Source organism: Cnephaeus nilssonii (assembly GCF_951640355.1).
Source record: "Cnephaeus nilssonii genome assembly, chromosome: 3".
NCBI lineage: Eukaryota > Metazoa > Chordata > Mammalia > Chiroptera > Vespertilionidae > Cnephaeus > Cnephaeus nilssonii.
In genome coordinates, this window is record NC_137074.1 from 24,783,200 (window position 1) to 24,805,315 (window position 22,116).

General features: G+C 40.0%; 1 protein-coding gene across 5 annotated transcripts in view; it reads left to right on the forward strand.

Annotated features, from left to right (window-relative positions):
* The window catches only part of OTOL1 (otolin 1), a 53,345-nt gene extending 38,147 nt beyond the window's left edge, over positions 1-15,198 (forward strand). For 4 of the 5 annotated variants that reach the window (XM_079766981.1, XM_079766979.1, XM_079766983.1 and 1 more), the window contains 4 exons: positions 6,232-6,606; positions 9,456-9,545; positions 12,766-12,837; positions 13,802-15,198. In XM_079766981.1, the coding sequence (XP_079623107.1) occupies positions 6,232-6,606; positions 9,456-9,545; positions 12,766-12,837; positions 13,802-14,700 (1,436 nt within the window). In that variant the 3' untranslated portion in view covers positions 14,701-15,198. The remainder of the gene's footprint in view (positions 1-6,231; positions 6,607-9,455; positions 9,546-12,765; positions 12,838-13,801) is intronic. The other variant, XM_079766982.1, reaches the window with a different exon arrangement.
* The last annotated feature ends 6,918 nt before the right edge of the window (positions 15,199-22,116 follow it).

Here is a 22,116-nt window from a genome sequence, read left to right on the forward strand (position 1 = left end):
CGAGGAAATATTTGTCACTGCTTTAAAATAGGATTTCTGGCTAGTTAACTTCATTCAATCTAATCCTCACTAAAAATAATAGCCAACAGTTACTAAGGGCACCATGTTAAGAGCTTTTCATGCATTATCTCATTAAGTTTCACAACCGCACAAAATGAAGCTACTATTATTATCTCCATTTCAGAAATAAGAAACCGAGACTCACAGAGTTACAGTAACTTACTCCAAATTAAACAACTACTAAGTAGAAGATATGAACTTTGTAATCAGGACTGATTGCCTATAAAGCCGGTGGCTTTTAGGTCTTATACTACACTAGAGGCCCGGTGCATGAATTCGTGCACAGGTGGGGTCCCTCTGGGTGGCCTGTAGGGATAGGGCCGAAACCTGCAGTCCAATGCCGCCTGAAGCTCCTACTTGCCACTCCCACTCATCCTGGCCCCACTGTGCCTGCCATGGGCTCACGTCCAATCAGTCCCTATCAGGAGAGGCTCACGCTGCCGTCGCAGCACTCGCCAGCCATGAGCCCTGTGTCTGGCACCCTCCCTCCGCCAGGGGAGTAGCCTGCAGGATTGGGATGAAACTGGCTTTCTGATATCCCCCAAGGGGTCCCAGATTGTGAGAGGGTGCAGGCCAGGCTGAAGGACCCCACTGGTGCAGGACATGGGAGGTTGGCCAGCCGGGGAGGGACTGCGGGAGGGACTGTGGGAGGGCTCCAGGGCATGTCCGGCCCATCTCACTCAATCCCGATCAGCCAGACCCCAGCAGCAAGCTAACCTACTGGTAGGAGCATCTGCCCCCTGGTTGGCCAGCTGACTGTCTGCCTCCTGGTGGTCAGTGCACATCATAGAGAGTGGTTGAGCAGCCTTTGCATATCATTAACATATTATGCTTTGATTGGTTGTTTGGTTGTTCTGCCATTCGATCTACTTGCATATTACCCTTTTATTATACAGGATGCTACTTGATAGTCGGTTATTAAATTTCTTTATAATCCATGGCCCTAGCCTCAACATAAAGCTTTCCAGTCATCTTACAAACGTACAAATGTACATTATTAAGTTGGTGGAAATACCTCACTTCTATGGGGGGAAAAACCCTAACAAATCTTAAAAAAAAAAAAAATCCTCCCAAATGGGATATTATATTAATAAGAGAAGAGACTACATTTAGAATGGAATTTTATGGTATGAGCTAATTTTTATATATTGATAAAGTGTCTGCTGTTATAAAACCACATTATAGAATCTGAAGGTTAGAAGGGACATTCAAGGTTGAAGAATATTCAAGATCCTTTCTAATAGCATCTCAACAAAGGGTGGTCCAGCTTCTGCTTCAGGACTTTCAATGGGTGGGACTTTTAGAACTCTGGAGGCAGACTGACTGAGGTGGGTGGCGGGCAAGAGCACACAGGATGTTTGCTGCTGGGTGAAGACAAGAAGGTGTAGCCTGGAGGCTGCTTGGTCAGTTTTGTCTCAATGTGGCAAATATAGTGTTAAGCTGGAGGCTGCAACCATTGGTATCAGTTAGCTTTTGCTGCCTAACCTCGCGTAACCCCATGGCTTACAACTTCTAGCCTGAGTGTCTGTGGTAGATCCAAGAAGGCCAGAGATTGTCACACCTCCCCTTGAAAAGTGGAGTCTACTGGTATGTGCCTTTCCTTGGAGTCAGGCTGGCCTCTATGATGCCGTGACCAATAGAATTCAATAGAAGTGTTACTGTGCCAGTTCTCAGGTACAGCCTAAACAGATCGGCAGCTTCCTCGTTCTTGCAACACTGTCTTTGGGAGTCCGGAGGCGTGGTCGAGGAAATTTGACTATCTTGAGACTGGCGTGCTAGAGAGACTTTGTGATTGATGAGCCCAGGGTTTTCCATTTCTTTCAAGGCAGTGGATCTGTAGTTAAGCCTCTCAGACTAGCCCATGCACCAGCTCAGTGGTCGGCAAACTCATTAGTCAACAGAGCCAAATATCAACAGTACAACGATTGATATTTCTTTTGAGAGCCGAAAACCGACTTCTGCGCATGGGCCACAAAGTTTCAATCGCACTCTACATGCGCGCCCGCACGTGGTATTTTGTGGAAGAGCCACACTCAAGGGGCCAAAGAGCCGCATGTGGCTCGCGAGCCGCAGTTTGCCGACCACTGCACCAGCTGAATACTGCTGAGTGACCCTAGTTGATGCCTCATGGAGCAGAAAAATAACCTAACTGACCCAGGAGCAGACTCCTGACCCATGAAACCATGAGCTGTGATGAAATGGTTATTATTATTTTTAAAAATATGTTTTTATTGATTTTTTAGAGAGAGAGGAAGGGAGAGGGATAGAGAGAGAGAAACAACGATGAGAGAGAAACATCGATTGGCTGCCTCCTACTTGGGATCGAGCCCACAATCGGGGTATGTGCTCTGAGCAGGAATCAAACTAGTGACCTCTTGGTTCATGGGTCGATGCTCAACCCCTGAGCTACACCGGCTAGCAAATGGGTATTTTTAAGTCACCGAGTTTGTGGTACTTCGTTACATAGCAATAGATAACTGGAAAGTGTCTGTGGGATAGGTGAGGGTTGTTTGGTCTAGTTTGGCCTCAGCTGGTCTGACCTAGGCTTGCTCATGTGTTTGTGGATCAGTTGGGAACTTTCATCTAGATTGTGTTTAGCAGGATAGCTTACGTGGGACAGTTCTGCTCCACGTGTCTCTTATCTTCCTTTGGACAGTAAGCTTGGCCACATGTGTCCTTCTCATGGCAGTGGCCAAAGTCCCAGAGAGCAAGTTGAGAGCTAGGCTTGGAAATGGCACCCTGTCATTTTCATCTCTTTCTATTGGCCAAAGTCACATAGCTGAACTCCGAGTCAAGGGATTGGAGTATAGACCTCATTTCTTTTGTGGGAGACTGTGCAAAATCCATCTATCAAAGAATGTGAGTACAGGTAGGAGTGGAAAATTGGAGACAATAATGCAATAATTTACTTCATTTTAGTTCAGTAAACCTTTATGGGTTTATGGGATATATTATTTGTAAATATTATGCTAGTAACATGGAACCCCCCTCCCCCCCCCCCCCAAAAAAAAAGAGATCTAACTTTCTGTTCTTTAAATGATTACAGTATAGGCAACCTTCAGGATGACTAAAAGGGCTTACTGCATTTAGGTTGATTATGGACCTAAACTTCCTTTTAGTTCTTTGCTTCTAACACCTCTGTTAAGATTTATATCTGCATTAAACTTCAGACTTAATATTGGAGTTATGTTTTATTGTTTTAGCGTCTTAAAATTTGGTCAGAAGTCCTTACTTGCTTGAGTCATGGAATTTTTGTCTATGTTTTTACACAAACATGAAAAATTTTTTCAATTAAAAATTAATGATATATATGCACTGTCAGTCAGGTTGCTATCAAGATTTGCTCCACTGTTTTTCAAAGGGCTTCATGCTTTCTTCATCTCCAAATTCTTGGGGAGCCCCTTCATGGTCTTAAAGTACTGACTACATTATCCTTTAACATCTTTATTTAAACTGGGAAGCAGGAAGCCACAGTGCAAGGAAAACATGTACGAGGACAAAGCACACCCCCAATAGTGATGCTGAACACTTTCCTAATATTGGTTAGTTCTGTTTATTCCTTTCTGTAGCCCTCCACTCTCCTGTCGGATGTGCCATGTTCCCTCTATAACTATGTCTGTATGTTCTACTGTCAAAATAAAGTCAGAATCAGACTTCTCATCTCTCCTCTTATTCATGTCTGCCATTTTCACACTCTTGCTTCCTATCTGTGGAAACCACTTTCTCCCATCAAAGGGTCTAGAATTGAGCTTCATGACGTATCCAACTCAGTTCATTCTTCAGCATCTCTTATCACTCCTGAATCCCCAGGCAGCATGTGGGATGTGCATGGGCTGATTTTAGAGTTAAAGGGACCTAGGTTTTAATCCCAGCTCCACTGCTTACTAACTCTGTGATCTTGTGCAAGCTACTTAATCCATCCGTGCCTCAATTTTATAATCCATTATATGGGCAAAGTAAACCTTACTTTGCATAGTCCATGTGTGACGTAATTGCATTATAATACTTGCATGATGCCTGCTGTGTTCTCTATGTTAGTTTCCTTTCTCTTCCTGTCCCAGAGTCGAACTCTTACTTGCCACCTTAGGACTAGTTTACCAAGAGCCTATCACAACGTATTTTTTGGATCAAAAATACTTTGCGTGCATAGACTAATAACACAGATATGCTTTTGCATGACCTCATTTGTTTAAGAGAACAAAAGCAATGTCATAGAGCATTAAGACGCGGCGTTTTGTAAACTCGAATTCTTACAGCTAAGTGGTGAGGAGTTAAAAGTTACCAATATTTCACTTTGGGTAGTTTGCATATTGGATATTTGCTTTATTGTGATGGTTACTGCAGATAAGATCCTTAGAGATTGGGCTGGGTTATACTTTTCTTTACATTCTCTGACCCAGCACAGGACCTGGCACTTCTTAGATGCTCAGATAAATGTTTGTTGAACAAATGAATGTTTCATTGAATACAATTGTGTGAGCTAATGAAAGTTAACTAGGTAATTATTTTATACTGAAACAGAATATTTCTGTTGTCTGGTTTTTGTTGGGGCTCAGTTTGGCTGGCTGATGCATAATAACCATGTTTCCTTGCCAGGGTGAGGACAGTGAGGGTGCAGGGTCTGTATTTGGAGGGATGCAATGTGATCTTCTGCCCTTCATACTTCCTTCTTTGCTTTTGTTGTTTATCTTCTTTCCTACTAGTTTGTAAACTCCCTGACAGAGACCACAGATAATTTCCCAGTGCTTGTGGCATTGTTAATATTCAGTAAAGATTGGTTGAAGAAAAGTTAGCATTTTGGGATTTTTTTGTATGATTTTAGAAATGCCGTATTCTACCTTTGTCCTTTCTCATCTGTTCTGATTTATATGGGTCTTCTCCAGCGCTCTTCAACTGATCCTACCCTTGGATTTATTGTTTTTTAATTTCACTCTTATAAATGCCACATGATTTATGGGAAAGGGTTGAGGCTTTGGAATCAAAAAGACCTGGATTTAAGTTCTGAATTTGTAACTTCCTGGTTGTGTGATCTTGAACAAGGTCTATAACCTCTTGGTGCCACTTTCCTCCTCCGTGATGGAGAATGATAACGTGTCATCTACCTGGCAGAGCTATGTTGAAAACTGATTGGACTGTACTCATAGTAGGGGCTCTATACAAGTAGTAGGTGTTATTACTATTTTTATTTCCATTCTCTTTACTTTTTTACTACTTATTCTAACTACTACTTCCTTTTCCAGTTAAAAAAACACACAACACATTCATTTTTTTCTCCCTGGACCTCTTATTAGCAGCCACTGGAATGTTGGGAGTTGCTGGGGAATGAAATACTATGAACTATCAAAATTTCACTTCATTGGGAACCTTATATCACTTTGAGCAGTGATAAAAGCCCTAATAAGAATAACCACTGTTTGCTCCATTAAAATAATACGAAGACAAATGTGAGTTTTCAGGAAAAAAAGCTCCTCAAATTATAAAGCAAAGAATTGGAAAAAGAAATGACATGTGAAGAATCTAAGAACACAGCGCATATTTAAATTTATGATTTTTTTTAATTCACTCTCTTGCTTTCTTTCATTTATTACAACGGAGTCTAAAATTTTTCTCTCACAACAGGATCATTATCCCTATTAGATTTAAGGACTATTTCAATTGTATTTTTTCTTGAAATAAATGAGTTTGCTGGAATAAACTATTCAGCTCGATATTTTTCATCTTTCTGTAATACAAATGTATTTGATTTCTATAAATCTGAGTGAGGTCAGTCAGGAAATTACACATATTTGTTTTCCACAGGGTATCTGAGCTATTAAGCCATGTTACATTTGTTATAGATCATGTTTGCTATTTGGCAAGATCATTTGAATGACTAAGAACAATATTTTAGAACATGTAATACAAGGAAAACAACCAGAGAGGAGAATTGAAGCCAAATGTTCCTTACAAGAAATACTTGAAGTAAATAAAATATTCTGTTGTGATTCAACACACTTTTGCATATAAAACACATAAAAATATCATTCAATATTATACATACTATTCATTCTTGTGGTTCATATATGTATACAGATTTCTCTCACATAAGTACATATTTATGTTACTTTTCATTAATTTATATTACTTCTCATGTAATATGTGTATACAGTATATTCTTCTTCTTTCTTCCAGCCTCAATTATGTGGATATTGTCTTGGCTTTGTGCTATTTTAATTATTTTGGCTATTGCTGATATGGATGCAATAGCAAAGACCACGCCATATATCAAATTTACGAAGAAATCCGAGGGAAAAGAGATGCTGAAGGGTTTAAAGCTGTCCAGTGGCCTGCCTCCAGGAGAAGAAGAAGAAACACCCTTCACAGAAGTGGCTGAAATGGCAGAACCAACCCCTGACCCCTCCGTCCAAGATCCTACCTTTGGCACTGCCACGCTCTTCCCCTTTGAAAACTTCACTCTGGACACGGCCGATTTCTTTTTGAATTGCTGTGATTGTTGTTCATCTGCACCTGGGCAGAAAGGAGAACCCGGAGAGACTGGAAATCCAGGTATTTGAAAATATATGAAAAATATATTTCTCTCCTGTACATCCTTAGAGCTGAGAGGTGGATTGGAGGTGGAATTGCCCCAGGGGTTTTCTCCATTGTCATGAAAATGGTGACAGGCCTAGGTGTAACTTGTGATAAATGAAAATGGGTCCTGTGTAGCCCAAAGTGGTAGCCACTACTCTCCTGCATAGCTATTAATAAATATTAAAATTAAAATTAAGAAGGCGGGGGTGGATGGGTGGGTGGGGAGTGATTAACAGGGAAACTTATATGCATATATGCATAGCCCATGGACACAGACAATAGGGTGGTGAAGGCCTGGGAGGGGCAGGTGTGGGGTGGAGGGGATCAGTGGAAAAAAACAAAAACAAAGGGGACATCTGTAATACTTTCAACAATAAAGATAAATTAAAAAAAATCAAATAAGATAAAAATTCAGTTCCTCAGACTAGCCACATGCGGCCAATGGTTAACCTGTTGGGCAGCACAGATATACATTTCCATCACTGTAGAAACTTCTATTGGGCAATGTTGGTTAGAGCAGAGATCAGGTCTACCAGCCCCAGCCCAGGTGTGTAGCTCTTCAAGTTACACAGGCCCACTACCAGTACAATCTTTTCATTAATGTCGATGTAAAAGGGAAAATGAAAATTCTGTTATCTCACAACACGGTGTGCTGCCTGATGGGATTTGGGAGTGCTATTTGTAGTTAGGATTAGAAATGGAATGCCTGTGAGGTGGAGAATAAAGCCAGGATTCAGCTTGCTTCTCATTGAAATTCTGAGTCAACACCGAATTCTTGCCCGGCAATTTTCTCCATTGAACGTCATGATTACATATTTCAAAATTTCAGATGTCTTTCATATATACATTATGAATACACTTTCAGTTTTATTGTCATGTATTTCAGCTTTTACATGTCATGTAGTGGAGAACTCAAGGTAAAGATGAGATCAACATGCCAATTGCAAATTCACTATTCCCTGAAAAAAATTACATGTAAATATTTGTTGTATCTTGCTTGAAGAATTTAAAGTTATGAAATCGGGACTTACACATCCCCATTAGGCTTTTCATTCATCTGTTGTAGGAACCTTTCGGGAAATGTGCTCAATATTTATGTAGAGCTGAAATGAGAGGGTAAAGGAGCTGGGCAGTGGTCCGGGGCACCAAGAGTTCAGGGTTGCTAAAACATTATTGGAAACATAATGAGACAGAGAAAATTATATTTACCAGAATTTTTCTTAGTATCATATCTGGTTGGCAGGCTGCGCGGGAGTGCAAACCCCCAAGGGCATGGCCAAGTAAACACAGCTGGTTGCTAAACAGTCTTCTACGCTGTGGGTCTGTAACATCAAGTCTTGTGTTTTACCCAGTGGTGGATGTAGTTGTTCTCAGAGCTCAGCCCCTCCTGTAAACACATATGACAAATACTCCAAAGGTGTGCCAAGTCATTAGTTTGCCCAGGATGCTCATGTGTCTTCATCTGACATGTTCTGCAAAGAGCAGAGAGCTTAGGAGCTCAGCATGTTGAGGCTATCATGAAATCACGTTGGGGAAACTTCATTACTTCTGTAAGTCTCAGTTTCCAAAATAGTAAAATGAGATAAAAATAATCCCAACCACATAGAGTCATCAAGACATCTGAATGAGTTTATACCTATGAGGACTCAGTGTGGTGTCTAGAATAGAATAAGTGCTCAATAAGGGTTTACTTTTTCAGTTAGCTGATCGAGGAATCTTTTTCTACCTCATAAAATACTCCGAGCCTGATAAGTTCCTGTTTTTGAGATTACTGGAGAGATGTTTATTTTGGCTTTGTCAATGTTTTAAAAAAACACAACTTTTTAAAAAAAGTTAGAAATCTAGTATAAGAGCACCATTAAAGAAACTTGAAAACAAAAATAAATCTACTCAAATTCTAACTTGTTCATTGGGTCTTAGCTTATGCCATCTTCTTAAGGATGTCTTCTCTGATTTTTTTTATATCACTAACGACAGGGTAGCAATTTTTATTTATTTGTGTGGTTATTTGTTTAATGTTTATCTTTCATGGACTCTCAGCTCCATGAGGGTAGGGATTGCTGGAACATTTTAAAAGTCTTTGTATGAATCTTTAAAAAAATTATAGTTGCCATGTAATATTATATTATGAAGTTTCAACAGTGATTCAACATTTATAACACCTTATGAAGTCTAGTTACCATCTGTCATTGTACATAGTTATGATATCATTGAGTATATTTTTTAGTTGTACATCACATCCTCCTAATTTACATTATAACTGGAAGTTTGTGCTTTTTAATCTCTTTCCCTTTTGCCCATTTCTCCATCCCACCCCCTCTGATAACCATCAGTTTGTTCTAGGGACTCCTGGAATGTTGAGGGCTGATTTTTACCTCTAACTGAGGTGGCTTGGTTTATAGGAAGCCTTAGCAATAGTTCCTGAGTGAATGGGTAAGTGAATGAGCGGGAAAACCAAAAGTGCTAGGTATTGTGGTTTTACTCAAAATCTGAAAGTGTGGTCCATGTGAGGTCAAGAGTCAGGTAATCATCCTGTTCTTGTTGTTTGATATAGCACTATTTCCTGAATCATTAGATCTCTGCTGTAAATCCAGTGACAAGTACTAATGTGCTCAATTTATCTATTCAGGTAGTACAGAATTGTAAATGAGACACAAATATTGTCCTTAGGACTCTCTACTAGTTATTCTCATCCAGATTTTATCATTAGGACACTGGTAGTCACTAGTCTTAATATGATGACTGATTTTTTCCCCCCAGAACTAATGAATTTTGAAAGATAATTCTTTTTTTTTACCTTGATGATTTTAAATTCTCTTTTCTAGGTCCTAAGGGAAAGACTGGTGATATGGGGATCCCAGGGTCACCAGGAGTCATTGGACCCCAAGGTCCAAAAGGCCAGAAAGGAGAGAAGGGTAGGTAATTATATTCATTTCATGTCAAAACTCGAGGATGTTCTGCATCATTTTTAGGACAGCAATTTGCTATGTAAATACCAGATTCTTGCAGGGGGGTCAGATTTGTTTAAGCATATTGCGAGTTATATTTGATACAAAAATGTCAACTTTATAAATAGCCATTTGAGAAATTTTAAACTTGCCTGGTAACACTACCCCCCCCCTCTCTCTCTCTCTCTCTCTCTCTCTCTCTCTCTCTCTCTCTCTCTCTCTCTCTCTCACACACACACACACACACACACACACACACACACACACACACACAATTTTCTATCTCTCATTGGCCTCCCAGCTGACCCAGTGATGGGGCATCATCTCTGGGGAAGGGTCCTTCCCGATATAGTCTCATGTGAACTCTTTCTCAGGATGCAAATTAATTTCATATGAGATAGAACTAACTGGAGCAGGCAATCCTATTCCATTTAGGTGGATAGCCTGCCTGCTAAGGAGAATATGATGACCTATCCTTTGGCTCACACTCAAATCGGGGGCAGTGTCAATGGTGGGAAGAGAACTGAATTCAAATGGAAGAAATCAACCACATAACAGTGACCTCATAACTTTACCTCATCTGAAAATTGAGGGGAATAGACTAGATATCTATTTATACCCTATTTACTTTCAAAATAGATTTGTAGTTAAGTGTGCTTTCATAAATCTTTTCCAGCTCAGAAATTCTATAATTCCACAGATATCAGTAAAGAGGGTGTCCTTCCTGGGAAATCCTTGGGTCTGTAAGTGCGTCAGGTATTGAGGGAAGGTTACAGATTCACTGGGACATTTAGAAATTCCTCAGTGAATACCGCCAGCCAGTAGAAATACCATCTATCCATCAAGGTAAATGTTTTAGCCTCAGTGTCACATGTCGTAAGACCTAATATCATCTATACATCACCCTGCACATGGCTCAGGAACTGCCTAACTCATTTCTAGTAGAACGTTCAGTGAAGTAATTACTCAGAAAAGAGGCTAAGGTAAGAGGGAGCTGCTTCACACTTGTCAGTTATGCGATTTTCATTCTCAGAAACATTTAATCCTTTTGTGGCTGAATTATGTTAGCAGAAAACCCTGTGAAATAAAGATGAGTTATGAACCTCCCCAGTGATTCATGCATTTTGGAAGCTAGACTTCTGGAAGTAGAAGAAAAAAACAGAGAGGTATCATAAGATAAGGTTCTTAAGAATATGCTTTGATGAAGGATCAAAAGTAGAAATTCATTCAGCCAGTCGATAGCATGGCAACTCCACTTCCCTTTTACTTCCAGACTTAGTCTAGACTCTTAGTTAAGGGCTAAAGTTGAAAAGAAATAAATAGCTTGAATGACTGCATTCTGGCTCATCACACCCTGATTGAGTAAAACAGTGTAAGCAGTTAGAATCCCTAAGTGAACTTGAGAACCAGGATAACTGTAATAAGGTTCAGTACATGAGTATTGACAAGGACTGGAAACAGAAGTGGCCCTTCACATCCATTCAGGGTTGGGTTCTCTCTAAATGCAGACACACTTTCCTGATGGCCTAAGGGTTAATTTCCACGCTTTAAGTTTGATGTGGAATGGTAATGGAGGAGCTGGCTGCTTAGAAAGCTCTGCTGAATGGCTTATGGTGAGATTTCTGCAGTTGCTCTTGTGAAATTTGCGGGAGTCTCCTCTCATGACTTTTAATTTGACTTGGGATATTTTTTCCTGACAAAAACGAAACAACAAATGTTAGTATTATATAAATAATGTGATTGGCAAATCAATGCCAACCAATGTAATATGCATTCATGTTTGACTCTGTACACATTTCTAAACTTTTTTGTATCTCAATTTCTTCTGTGATAAAAGTGGTAACAAAAATATCTGTCCTACAGTTTTTAAAGGGAGGTGCTATAAACTTACTTAAATGAAAAGTGTCCTAAATGGTGAAATATGCTCTGTTATATAAGCCCCCCCAGTATATGAGAGGCTGTATTAATATCAAATAAAAATTAACATTAAATTTAAAAGGCTAGATTATATTATAAAATCATGTTAAGAGCTTGGAACATTACCTGGTGCAAAGTAGATGATCAGTGAGAGTCAGCTGTCATTCTTACTATTATTGTTGCTCTTCTCATTTGCAATTAAAATAAGTCTAGTGTGGCAGCTCTAATAGGACTGGGCTTCAGCCAGGCCCAGGATAAAAGTCCATTTTGTGGTAATATGGCAAATATCTAAAAACCCAGATTCATTTTTTTTTTTCAAATACAAGTTCTTACAGTTCTATAATTTGTCCAAAGAGTATATGAAAAATTTTCTGAAAAAAATAAAAAATTGGATTTTCTTGATGCTCTATGTCAAGGACAGTATTTTTTTTCCTGGACAGGTTTTGTTTTTTTAATATATATTCATATTATGGATTTCAGAGAGGAAGGGAGAGGGAGAGAGAGAGAGATAGAAACATCAATGATGAGAGAGCATCATTGATTGGCTGCCTCTGGTGTGCCTCCTATTGGGGATTGTGCCTGAAACTCAGGCATGTCCCCTGACAGGGAATCGAACTATGACCTCCTGGTTCATAGGTCGATGTTCAACCATGAGTCATGCCCGGCTGGGATGAACCAGTTTTGCTATGATGAATTGTAGCCAAATGAAGAATGTTGTGCTCTGTGTTAAACTCTGCATGGTACACTTTCTCAGGAATTGTGGGGAATATGAAGATGAGGACATGTTAACTGTCATTCAAAATTCATAATAGGAAAGAAACAAACATGTACATCTGTAACAAAAGACTGCATGTTATGAGTTTTGTGAAAGATTTGAAGAGCTGCGGGAACACTGTTGGAAAAGCTGAGTTCTGTTTGGAGAGATAGGCACTACCCCCAAATCCGCTTTAAACAATTTACCATCAATTGGAATAAAATATTGCTAATGATGCCCAATAACCTTTTCCCATATTGTTTTACTTTATTTATTTAGTATTTTTATTGAGTTTATTTGGGTGACGTTGGTTAATACAATTATGTGGGTTTCAGTGTACAATTCTATAATACATCATCTGTATATTGCCTTGTGTGTTCACTGCCCCAACCATATTGTTTTACTTTTACAAATTTTGGTAAAGGCAACATCGGAATGTGAGATGGCTGTGAAATGGATGTTAGTTTTATCAGAACTAATATAATTGGGAGAAAGTTAATCTTGGCCTCATTTTAGGACTCCAGGGAGAACGTGGGGACCAGGGAACAAGTGGCGTCCCGGGGTACCCAGGAAAACCTGGAGAACCAGGTAGAGTCTAAATATTCCCCTTGTAGAGTACAAACTATATCATGTGCGAAGTACAGCCCTTGATTTTCTTCCCGTTTGTATTCCAAGCTATGCCTCTTCTAATAATTCAGTGTATTGGTCTGTTGGACTGTGAGTATTGAGCTAGGAATTTGGAGACTAGATAAAGGCATCTGAGCTCTGTTCCTCTTTCTAGCTGTCTTTGGGAAAAGATTCCTGCATCTTTCTGGGTTTTGGTTTCTTTGCCTGAAAGGTTTGGGTTTGGATAGAGAATATGGAGATGTAAGAGAATACTTAGATTGGGCCAAAATGCAAACTGTAATGAGAAAAATGAGCAACTATATTTTTACTTCTCTTTATTATCTTAAGAGTAAAAAAATAAATAAATAGAACTAGATACATGAGGTCAAAATACAAGCTATTACTTCTCGGTAGCACGAACTCTTCCCCTTATAAGAAAGGTGCTGATGTGAGTGGCCCCATGCAAGGTCTCCTCCCACAACCATTACTGAGGCAAGAGCCAGGTTTCCAGCCCAGCTGGCATGGCTTAGTGGTTGAGCATCAACCTATGAACCAGGAGGTCACGGTTCGATTCCTGGTCAGGGCACCTGCCTGGGTTGCGGGCTCAATCCCCAGTATGGGGTGTGGCAGGAGGCAGCCAATCAATGATTCTCTCTCATCATTGATGTTTCTATCTCTCTCTCCCTCTCCCTTCTTCTCTGAAATTAATAAAATACATATATATAAACCTGGCTCTTTAAAAAAAAAATATATATATATATATATATATATATATATATATATATATATATATATATATATATATATATATTTATATATATATACATACATACAGGTTTCCAGTCCCAGGTAGTAGAATATGTTTCTATTTTGTGAGCTCTGTGATCATAGCATATTGTCCATAGCATATGTGGTCCGTAAACATTATTTTAATTTTTCATTTCAGGTGGACTAGGTCCTAAAGGGGCCAAAGGAGACACTGGACTGGCGGGAGTGAAGGGACAAAAAGGCTCCAAGGGGGACACGTCTGTCAATGCTACCAAAGGAGAGAAAGGAGACCGAGGGGCTGTGGGCTCTCCAGGCTTGAATGGAAAGCCTGGGGCCAAGGGAGAGAAAGGGGACCGAGGGGAGAAGGGCTACTGTGGAAACTCTGGGGAGAGGGGAGGAAAGGGGGAAAAAGGTGAGGTGGGGCTGAAAGGAGAAAAAGGTAGCAAAGGCGATATTGGGATGGAAGGCAGAAGTGGCCCAGAGGGCCTCCCTGGAGCCCGAGGTGACCCAGGGGCTAAAGGAGAAAAGGGAGCGGTAGGTCCTCCTGGTCTGGTGGGACCTGCGGGGCCAAAGGGTGAGCTTGGGAGCAAAGGGGTCCGAGGATCTATTGGGAAGAAGGGCTCTCGGGGCCTCAAAGGCTCCAAGGGGGAGATGACCAGAGTCCCACGGTCGGCTTTCAGTGCTGCTTTGTCAAAGCCTTTCCCGCCTCCCAATGTCCCTATCAAATTTGACAAGGTTTTCTATAATGACCAAGGGAATTACAGCCCTGTCACCGGGAAGTTTAACTGTAGTATTCCTGGGGCATATGTGTTTTCCTACCACGTCACGGTGAGTGGCCGGCCCGCTCGGATCAGCCTGGTAGCCTGGAATAAGAAGCAGTTCAAGTCCAGAGAAACACTCTATGGTCATGAAATAGACCAGGCCTCTCTCCTCGTCATCCTGAGATTAAGTGCAGGGGACCAAGTCTGGCTGGAAGTTTCCAAAGATTGGAATGGAGTGTATGTCAGCGCTGAGGATGACAGCATTTTCACAGGGTTCCTTTTGTACCCAGAGGAAACGCCTGGAATTTCACCATAAACTTGTGTCTCAACACTGTAGTTTGGAGTGAGTGAAATAAGTCAGGTAACAGAGAATAGTGCTATTGAAAAAAATAACTCATTTTTTCATGACTAAAAAATAATACAGAAAAAATGATGTCACTTAGTGTCAATTTTAAGGCATCATGTTTTAAAGCAATAATTATCTATCTGTATTTGAGAGCATATGTCTGTTAACGTAGTAGATAGTTTTTTTCATTTAATTATAAGGCATTTCTCAAGCCACTTAAGTAATTAATATTTGTATACAAAAATATAAATGTGATTTGTAATTAATAAATTGTAAATATCTTCTATATCTCATATAAATGTGTGTAACTACTTTCTGTATGGAAGGCAAATAGCTGATATATCATGATGGGCAGGTATCACTCAAAAGTTTCCAATTCTGTTAGGAGGGTTGCCTTCCAACCAAATGGAACTCTTCCCATACTAGATTAATTCTGGGAGAATACACAGAAAGAATATTAATGACTAGCTAAAATATCTTTAAAATTAACCAGTGTGTAAAGATTTGCTCATAAAATACCTGTTTTATATGGACTTATGGGTTGGGTAAAAAGTAAAAAGAAAGTTAATAAAGAAATTGCTAAATTCAATCATAACAAAGACCTAGCTATTCATCAAATTATTGTGCTTAGAAGAACTGAATGTCCCCCAAAGACTCAAGAGTAAAAGTAGATCATTATTGAGCTCTTTCTTCATGGAAGAACATTCCATTTGGATAAATTCTTTGGATTCATGATCATCATCTCCATAATTAATTCCTGTTATTCAGTGATAACACTGTTGGAACAGGTGGGTATTTGGGAATTTACTTGCAATGAGAATATTTAATAACTGTGAATATAGAATAATCCAACAGCCTCATATTTGAAGAAGCGAGTTTATTGAATCTAAATGGGAATTGGTTGAAAAAGGCATGTAGTTAGGCAGATTTGCTAATCTTGGTGAGTCAACTCAGGAAGTGGGTGATGGGGAACTGGGGAACTTTCTGGTTTTGTTCTGCCAGACAGACAGACTTTGACAAGCATCATTCACTTTTCAACTTCTCTCTATATATGAGAATCTCAAATATGTGTTTAGAGGAAAGCCATTTCTGGAAGTTGTTATTATGAGTTACTGGGAAAAAAGTTGGTTCTGCATCAAAACAAATGTTGGAAATGCTATCTCCTATATCTCCCTCTTGGAAATTCATAAAGCAAGTTAGTGTACTCTGACATTCCCACAGAAAAGAAATATAATTTGTTTTATCCAAAACTCCCATTTTTACTTTGAGTATAGGACTCATCAAATAACATTCTGTGGAACAGCCTCATGTAGGATGCCCATTTTAGAAACATTGTGTTAGTTTCTTATCCGAGGACTACCTAGCAGGCGGGGGTAAGTTCACTCTTGACGTTTTCCCTTCCTTCAGCAGTTTTTCTCTATTTAGACTGTAATATTGCTTAGTGGAGGCTTTCCTGTATTTGTCAGAGGGAGAATAAGATAAGCCATATGATTAAATCAGTGATGCGTGCATTTAGAAATTTTCCTTTTCCATTTTGAGGATTCAGAAACTTCAAGTTTTGTTTCATCAAAGACATTCAGAAACTTCAAGTTTTGTTTCTCTCTTAGTATGCATGTGTATATATATTGTTTCTCTCTCTCTCTCTCTCTCTCTCTCTCTCTCTCTCTCTCTCTCTATATATATATATATATATATATATATATATATATATATATATATATATATATATATAAAGGAAGATGGAAGAGAAAACCACATTATGATGTAAAAGGCAGTTGGACAGAGGACCAGTAAGGGAGCATCAATTTATATGGAAGATTTATGACACCACGTGTGTTTGTGGTAAACATTTATAGGAAGCCTGAAGTTAAGGGCTTAGGGTTAGGATCCAGGATTGGTGGCTAATTATGAACTTTTTTAGGGTATCCACACTAAGGAAGTTCATAGCCTTAAAGTGGCTTTGGGGGGTGACTTCTTGGTTCTTTATGCCACTTTTTTGTTATGAGATGGAAGTAGCACAACAATGCTCCATTTTTCCATTGTATCATGTCTCCCTTGTTATTGAAAGCACAAAATTAAGGAGCGACTCTCTCTTATTTCCAGGATTCGAATACAGCCCCTACCTACCCCTACCCTAAAGTCTGTCAAATATACAGACCTCTCCCCTGAATGCCCTGAGTATTAAACTGATAGAGTTAAACTGACATCTCAAACTAAAATGAAAAGCCAAGCTTCTGAAATTTCCCCCAAGATGCTCCTCCCAGATCCTGCCCCAACTCACAGAATGACCACCACTTCTGGGCTTGCTCAGATCAGAAACCTGTCTTTGATTTTTCCATTTCATACTTAAATCCAACCTGTCAGGAAATCCTTTTGATTCATTCTCCAGAAAGTCTCTAAAATTTGATGACTTCACACATGTCTGCTTCCATCATCCCAGTCAAGCCAACATTATTTATTACCTGAATTATTTATTGCAGTAATGCCTAAACTGGATCCACCTAAGTAATATACAAAAGGGCCTAGGGTTAAAATACCAATGGGATCCAACATTACATATATTTAAATTTTTTTAAATTTATGAATAAAGCTTACAAATAGTTATTTAAAATATTTTCTATCCTCCTACATTAATGTATGCTTTCATATAAAAAAAGTAAAAATAATCTACTTTTTGTATGACTGACAGTAAACAAAATATCAAAGATGACTGAATTGCTATTGTGCATGTCAGAGTTCTATTAATAAGCAGGTGGTGTTTGGATGAGTAGTAAAAGAAAGATATTCATGAATTATTAGATATTTATCATATAGATGTTATTCTTAAAAGTTAATCTCAGAAAAATACTATATGTTTTCATAATTAAAATTTCTACATAGTTTATATTCTATTGACAGTATTTTTTCAAATTAGACCACATTTGTTGAATCATTGTATTTGAACATTGTGTTTTAAAATTTAATTTCAATTTGGAGAAATTGCTCTGCTAAATTAGCAATCAGGTTTGGAAATGAATCATGAATTTTACATATGTTCAAATATTGTCATTGGGGTTGCATAGGATATATTATCACTATTGTAAACAATATTGCAAAATATTTAAATTTCATTATACAAACTATAATCACATATATTGTCATTTTCATCACCTCTTAAAACAACATTCTAAAATCTAGATCAATTAGGATAAATACAAATTTATCCTGCATAAATACAAATTTAGAGAGATACAAATTGTTTAATATGTTTAGCCATTAAGACTGTAACTATTGCCAACACTGGGCAATTCATGAGTATCTCAAGAATGATGAAGTAGAACATAATGTAAAGCATGAAAATGAATACTCAGCACAACGGAGATATAATACTTCGTTATCTATGGCATTTATGCTCTCTAAGAGGAGGTAGATGAATTCTGTTGTACTTCTCTTAGTTAAGCAATCCATTGTTCAAATCCTCCCCACACACCAGAGCAGTGTCTATCTGCCACGTTTGCAGCAGCGCAGCCCACTGGTTGTGATGGCATTTGGAGGCAATCACCTTCTGTTTGATGCACACAGGGCAGGAAGCCTGGAGAAGAGCTTCCCCGGGGCCTGAAAGATGCTAGTCATCGGAGTACCTGGTTAGACTGCAGGCTGTGCTGTAGCAGAAGTGAGCCCAATTTCCAATAAAGGTCCCTGGGTATCATCATAATTTACATGTTGTCTGTCTGTTTTTTTGCAGGACTTCCTCAAGCAATGGGTGCAGGACAGGGAACCCTCTTGCTTGGGTCTAAAGGCAGTATCACCTGTTTCTGTCCTGACCCCTTCAATCAAAGCAATTCTGTTAAAAGGAAGCTGGATCATCTTAGTCCTCTGCTCAAAGCCTCTTGAAGCCCCCATCTCATCCAGAATAGAAGCCGAATCCTTACTATGATGAGAGAGGCCTCGTGTGACCTGGCCCCTGCTTCCCTCCCCACTTCATCTCCTGCTATCTCCTCCATGCTTGCCCTGGGCATTGCCCTCAATGCTGTTCCTCAAACTCACCGGGCATGTTTCCACTCAAGGCTTTGCATGTGCCATTCTATCTAAATGGCTGTTACCAAGGTAACTTCTTGACTGACCCATTTCTCTCCCCCAAGCCTTTATTTAAACATCACCTTTTCAGTAAGGTGTTCTTTGACCACTCAATTTTAATTGCAGTCCCCATGCCCAACCCTCTTCCCTGCTTTATTTTTCTCCATAGCACTCACCATCATCTAAAGTATTGTAGTTCATGTACTGATCTTCTTTGTTTTCTGTTTTCCCATTGGAAGGTAAGCTCCATGGATTTTTTGTCTGTTGATTGCTCTATCCCTAGCTAGCACCAGGACACTCAATATGTGTTCAGTGAGTAAAGATTGATAGGGTCCAAACTGATGTAGTAGTTGTAGATCTCTTCATAAGGTGGTGCTCACAGACTATCTTTGCTTTTGGTTTTTATCTTAAAACAAAAGCCAACCAACAAGTCTGTTGCAATGTAAATAAAACAGTAATCTATACTTCACAATCAAGAATCTGGCTTCTATGGGGTTGCAGTAAGAAACAGCTACGAGCCGAAACCGGTTTGGCTCAGTGGATAGAGCGTCTGCCTGCGGACTGAAAGGTCCCAGGTTCGATTCCGGTCAAGGGCATGTACCTTGGTTGCGGGCACATCCCCGGTAGGGGGTGTGCAGGAGGCAGCTGTTCAATGTTTCTCTCTCATCGATGTTTCTAGCTCTCTATTCCTCTCCCTTCCTCTCTGTAAAAAATCAATAAAATATATTAAAAAAAAAAGAAACAGCTACGAGAGGGGGACAAAGTGTCAGGAACTGAGCTTTGTGTGTTCAATTAGCCTCAAGTGAGACCACAGAAGCATGGAGCAGTTAGACAAAGACACCAGTGTGACAGGTGTGGAGCATGAACACCACCCTTAACCAGCGGAGCAGGGCAGAGTTTACTAAACAGCTTGGCTGGTGAAAACTGGTGTAATGGGAGGAGAACAGCAGTAGCCTAGTTTCTCAAGGCTATCACGCCAAGTGGGAAAGGGAATGAGAAGAACAAGAATCCACTGACAGCTGAGCAGGGGGTGCAAGACTGGACTGGACCTCATGTAAAACTGCAGGCGAAACCAGTTCAGTGCTGAGAACGAGACGGTATTTGGACGCTCTGATCAGTCTAGTGTACAATCCATGTGAATTCAGTGGAAAAATTTAATAGAAGTGCTTAATTGTTTTAGGAACTAAAATGAAAGCATGTTTATTGTTATTTGAATTATAAGAATCATACTGCATCTAATGGAGCTGGCATGAGAGATGTGCATATTCTGAAGATGGAAGTGCATGGAAGCGTCTCTCTTGTCCTGAGCTTGTGGAATGAGCAGAGGAGGCAGAAGCCTCATTCTCTTACTCTGTGCAGTCGTTCATTTACTTAGGGTTACTGCGTGTTAGGCACTGTTCGTGGTACTGAAGATAAATCAGTGAGCACAACAGGGAGAAAAACCTCTCTTTGTAGAGCTTATGAAGAGAATGAATAAACATTCTCTAGGATATTAGTTATGGAGTATGTCAGGAGGTGATAAATGCTATGGAGGAAAATAAAGCAGGAAGGGGGATTAGGAGGATCAGGGTAGGTAGGGGAGGAGTGAGAGGGATTTAATATACAGGTCAGAAAAGGCCTCACTAAGAATGTAATATTTCAGCGACGATGTGAAGAAGGCGAAAGAGCAAGTCCTCTCTGAGAAAGCCGGGGAAACACAAGAACAGTATCCCTGAGGTTGGAGCTCGCCTGGTAAAAAGTCTGTGGCCTACAGGAAGTGGGGTGAGGTCAGAGAGGTAGTGGGGTGACAGAGTGTGTGGGACATGTAGGCTATTGTAAGATTTAGGTTTTTACTCTGAATTTGGTAGATGCAGAGATGCACCACCCAGATTCCCTTCAAGGAAAAACCAGATGCTCCTCTGAGGACACAGTGCTCAGAAGACAGCCTCTGGCTTCCAGCTCCTTCAGTGTCTGCCCAGCTGCAGGGCTGTCTCTTTTGAGGTGATGCCCTTCCCACTGCAGCCCACATTTGGTCACCGAGAAAGGCAGGTGGATAAAGGCCAGGCCATCTTAGCCCTTGCTCGTCACCTGAATGGGCCATGCTCTCTACAGAGCTTCTGCCATTTGGCCAACGCTTTGCTAGGATTTCACTGTAGTCCAACTCTTCCCTGCCCAGTTCTGACTCCTTCCCCTTTCCTCCACAGCAGTTGATTCCTCATTAACATTTTGCATCTCAAAGTCTCTTTGCACATCTGCTCTGGAGACCCAATTGATGACCTTGAGATATAAACTGTGAAAGTGGTAGAGGGTACAATTTTGTGGACCACTTGTTCACTGCACATTCACACCTGTGCATACCCCCACCTACACACACACACACACACACACACACACACACACACACACACACACACACACACCCCTCTCCTTTGCTCTGGGTCAGGGCTGAAAGAACTAATTAGTTAATTAATTAACATTTTCAGAACACTTTGGGCCTGATGTTTAGATCCAAAGAACCTCTGTTGTCTGACTGTAGTGGTTAAGTACACAGACTCAGGAACCAAAAGCACTGGGTTAGAACTTCATTTACTAGCCAACTGAGCTTTAGCAAGACACCTACTCTTTCTGGTCCTCAGTTTCATCATCTATAAAAATGGGAATTTGGTGTTATGAATGAGTTTATACTTGCAAAAACTCTTAGAACTGTGTCTGGTACATAGTAAGTGCTAAACAGATGTTTGTCAAATAAGAAAGCCAGCTTTATTTGAGTCAAATATGAGAGACGATGCATGTTGTATATGAGTCAGACCCCTTTTTGGGGTATTAGCTTTTCTGCTGATAGGCTTATGAGTGGGGAGGTGAAATCAGGATTGGTTTGGGTTCAGTGTAGTATCAGTGGTGAGTGTGTTGGTTGAATTGGAGTCATGCATTTGATTGGAGTCTTTCTATAGAATATCTGGTATTTAAAAATATAAAAAATAGTGTTTTATAAAGGATACATGAAATAAACTGTTACTCCTTTGAAATGAGATTGAGGTTCATCCTTTCCTCTAAATCACTATTAATAGAGTTAATACATCAAAGTGCAGGTCTTCATCTTCCTATTTAGGCACCAGGACCATTGGATTGACACGCTGACCATGAGCTTCCTATACACCTGAATAAGGTGCTGAAAGAGAGCCTAACGAAAGATGGATGTTTTGCTGATCTGAAAGGTAATGGCAGTGACAAATGAGACCTCCCAGTGGACCATAGCGAGGGGTAGTGGCAGGAAATTGCATCGGCTCAATGATTAAGGCAACATCAGCAGTCAGAAGACAGCAGCGGGGCAGGTGGCCTTGGTCTCGCTGC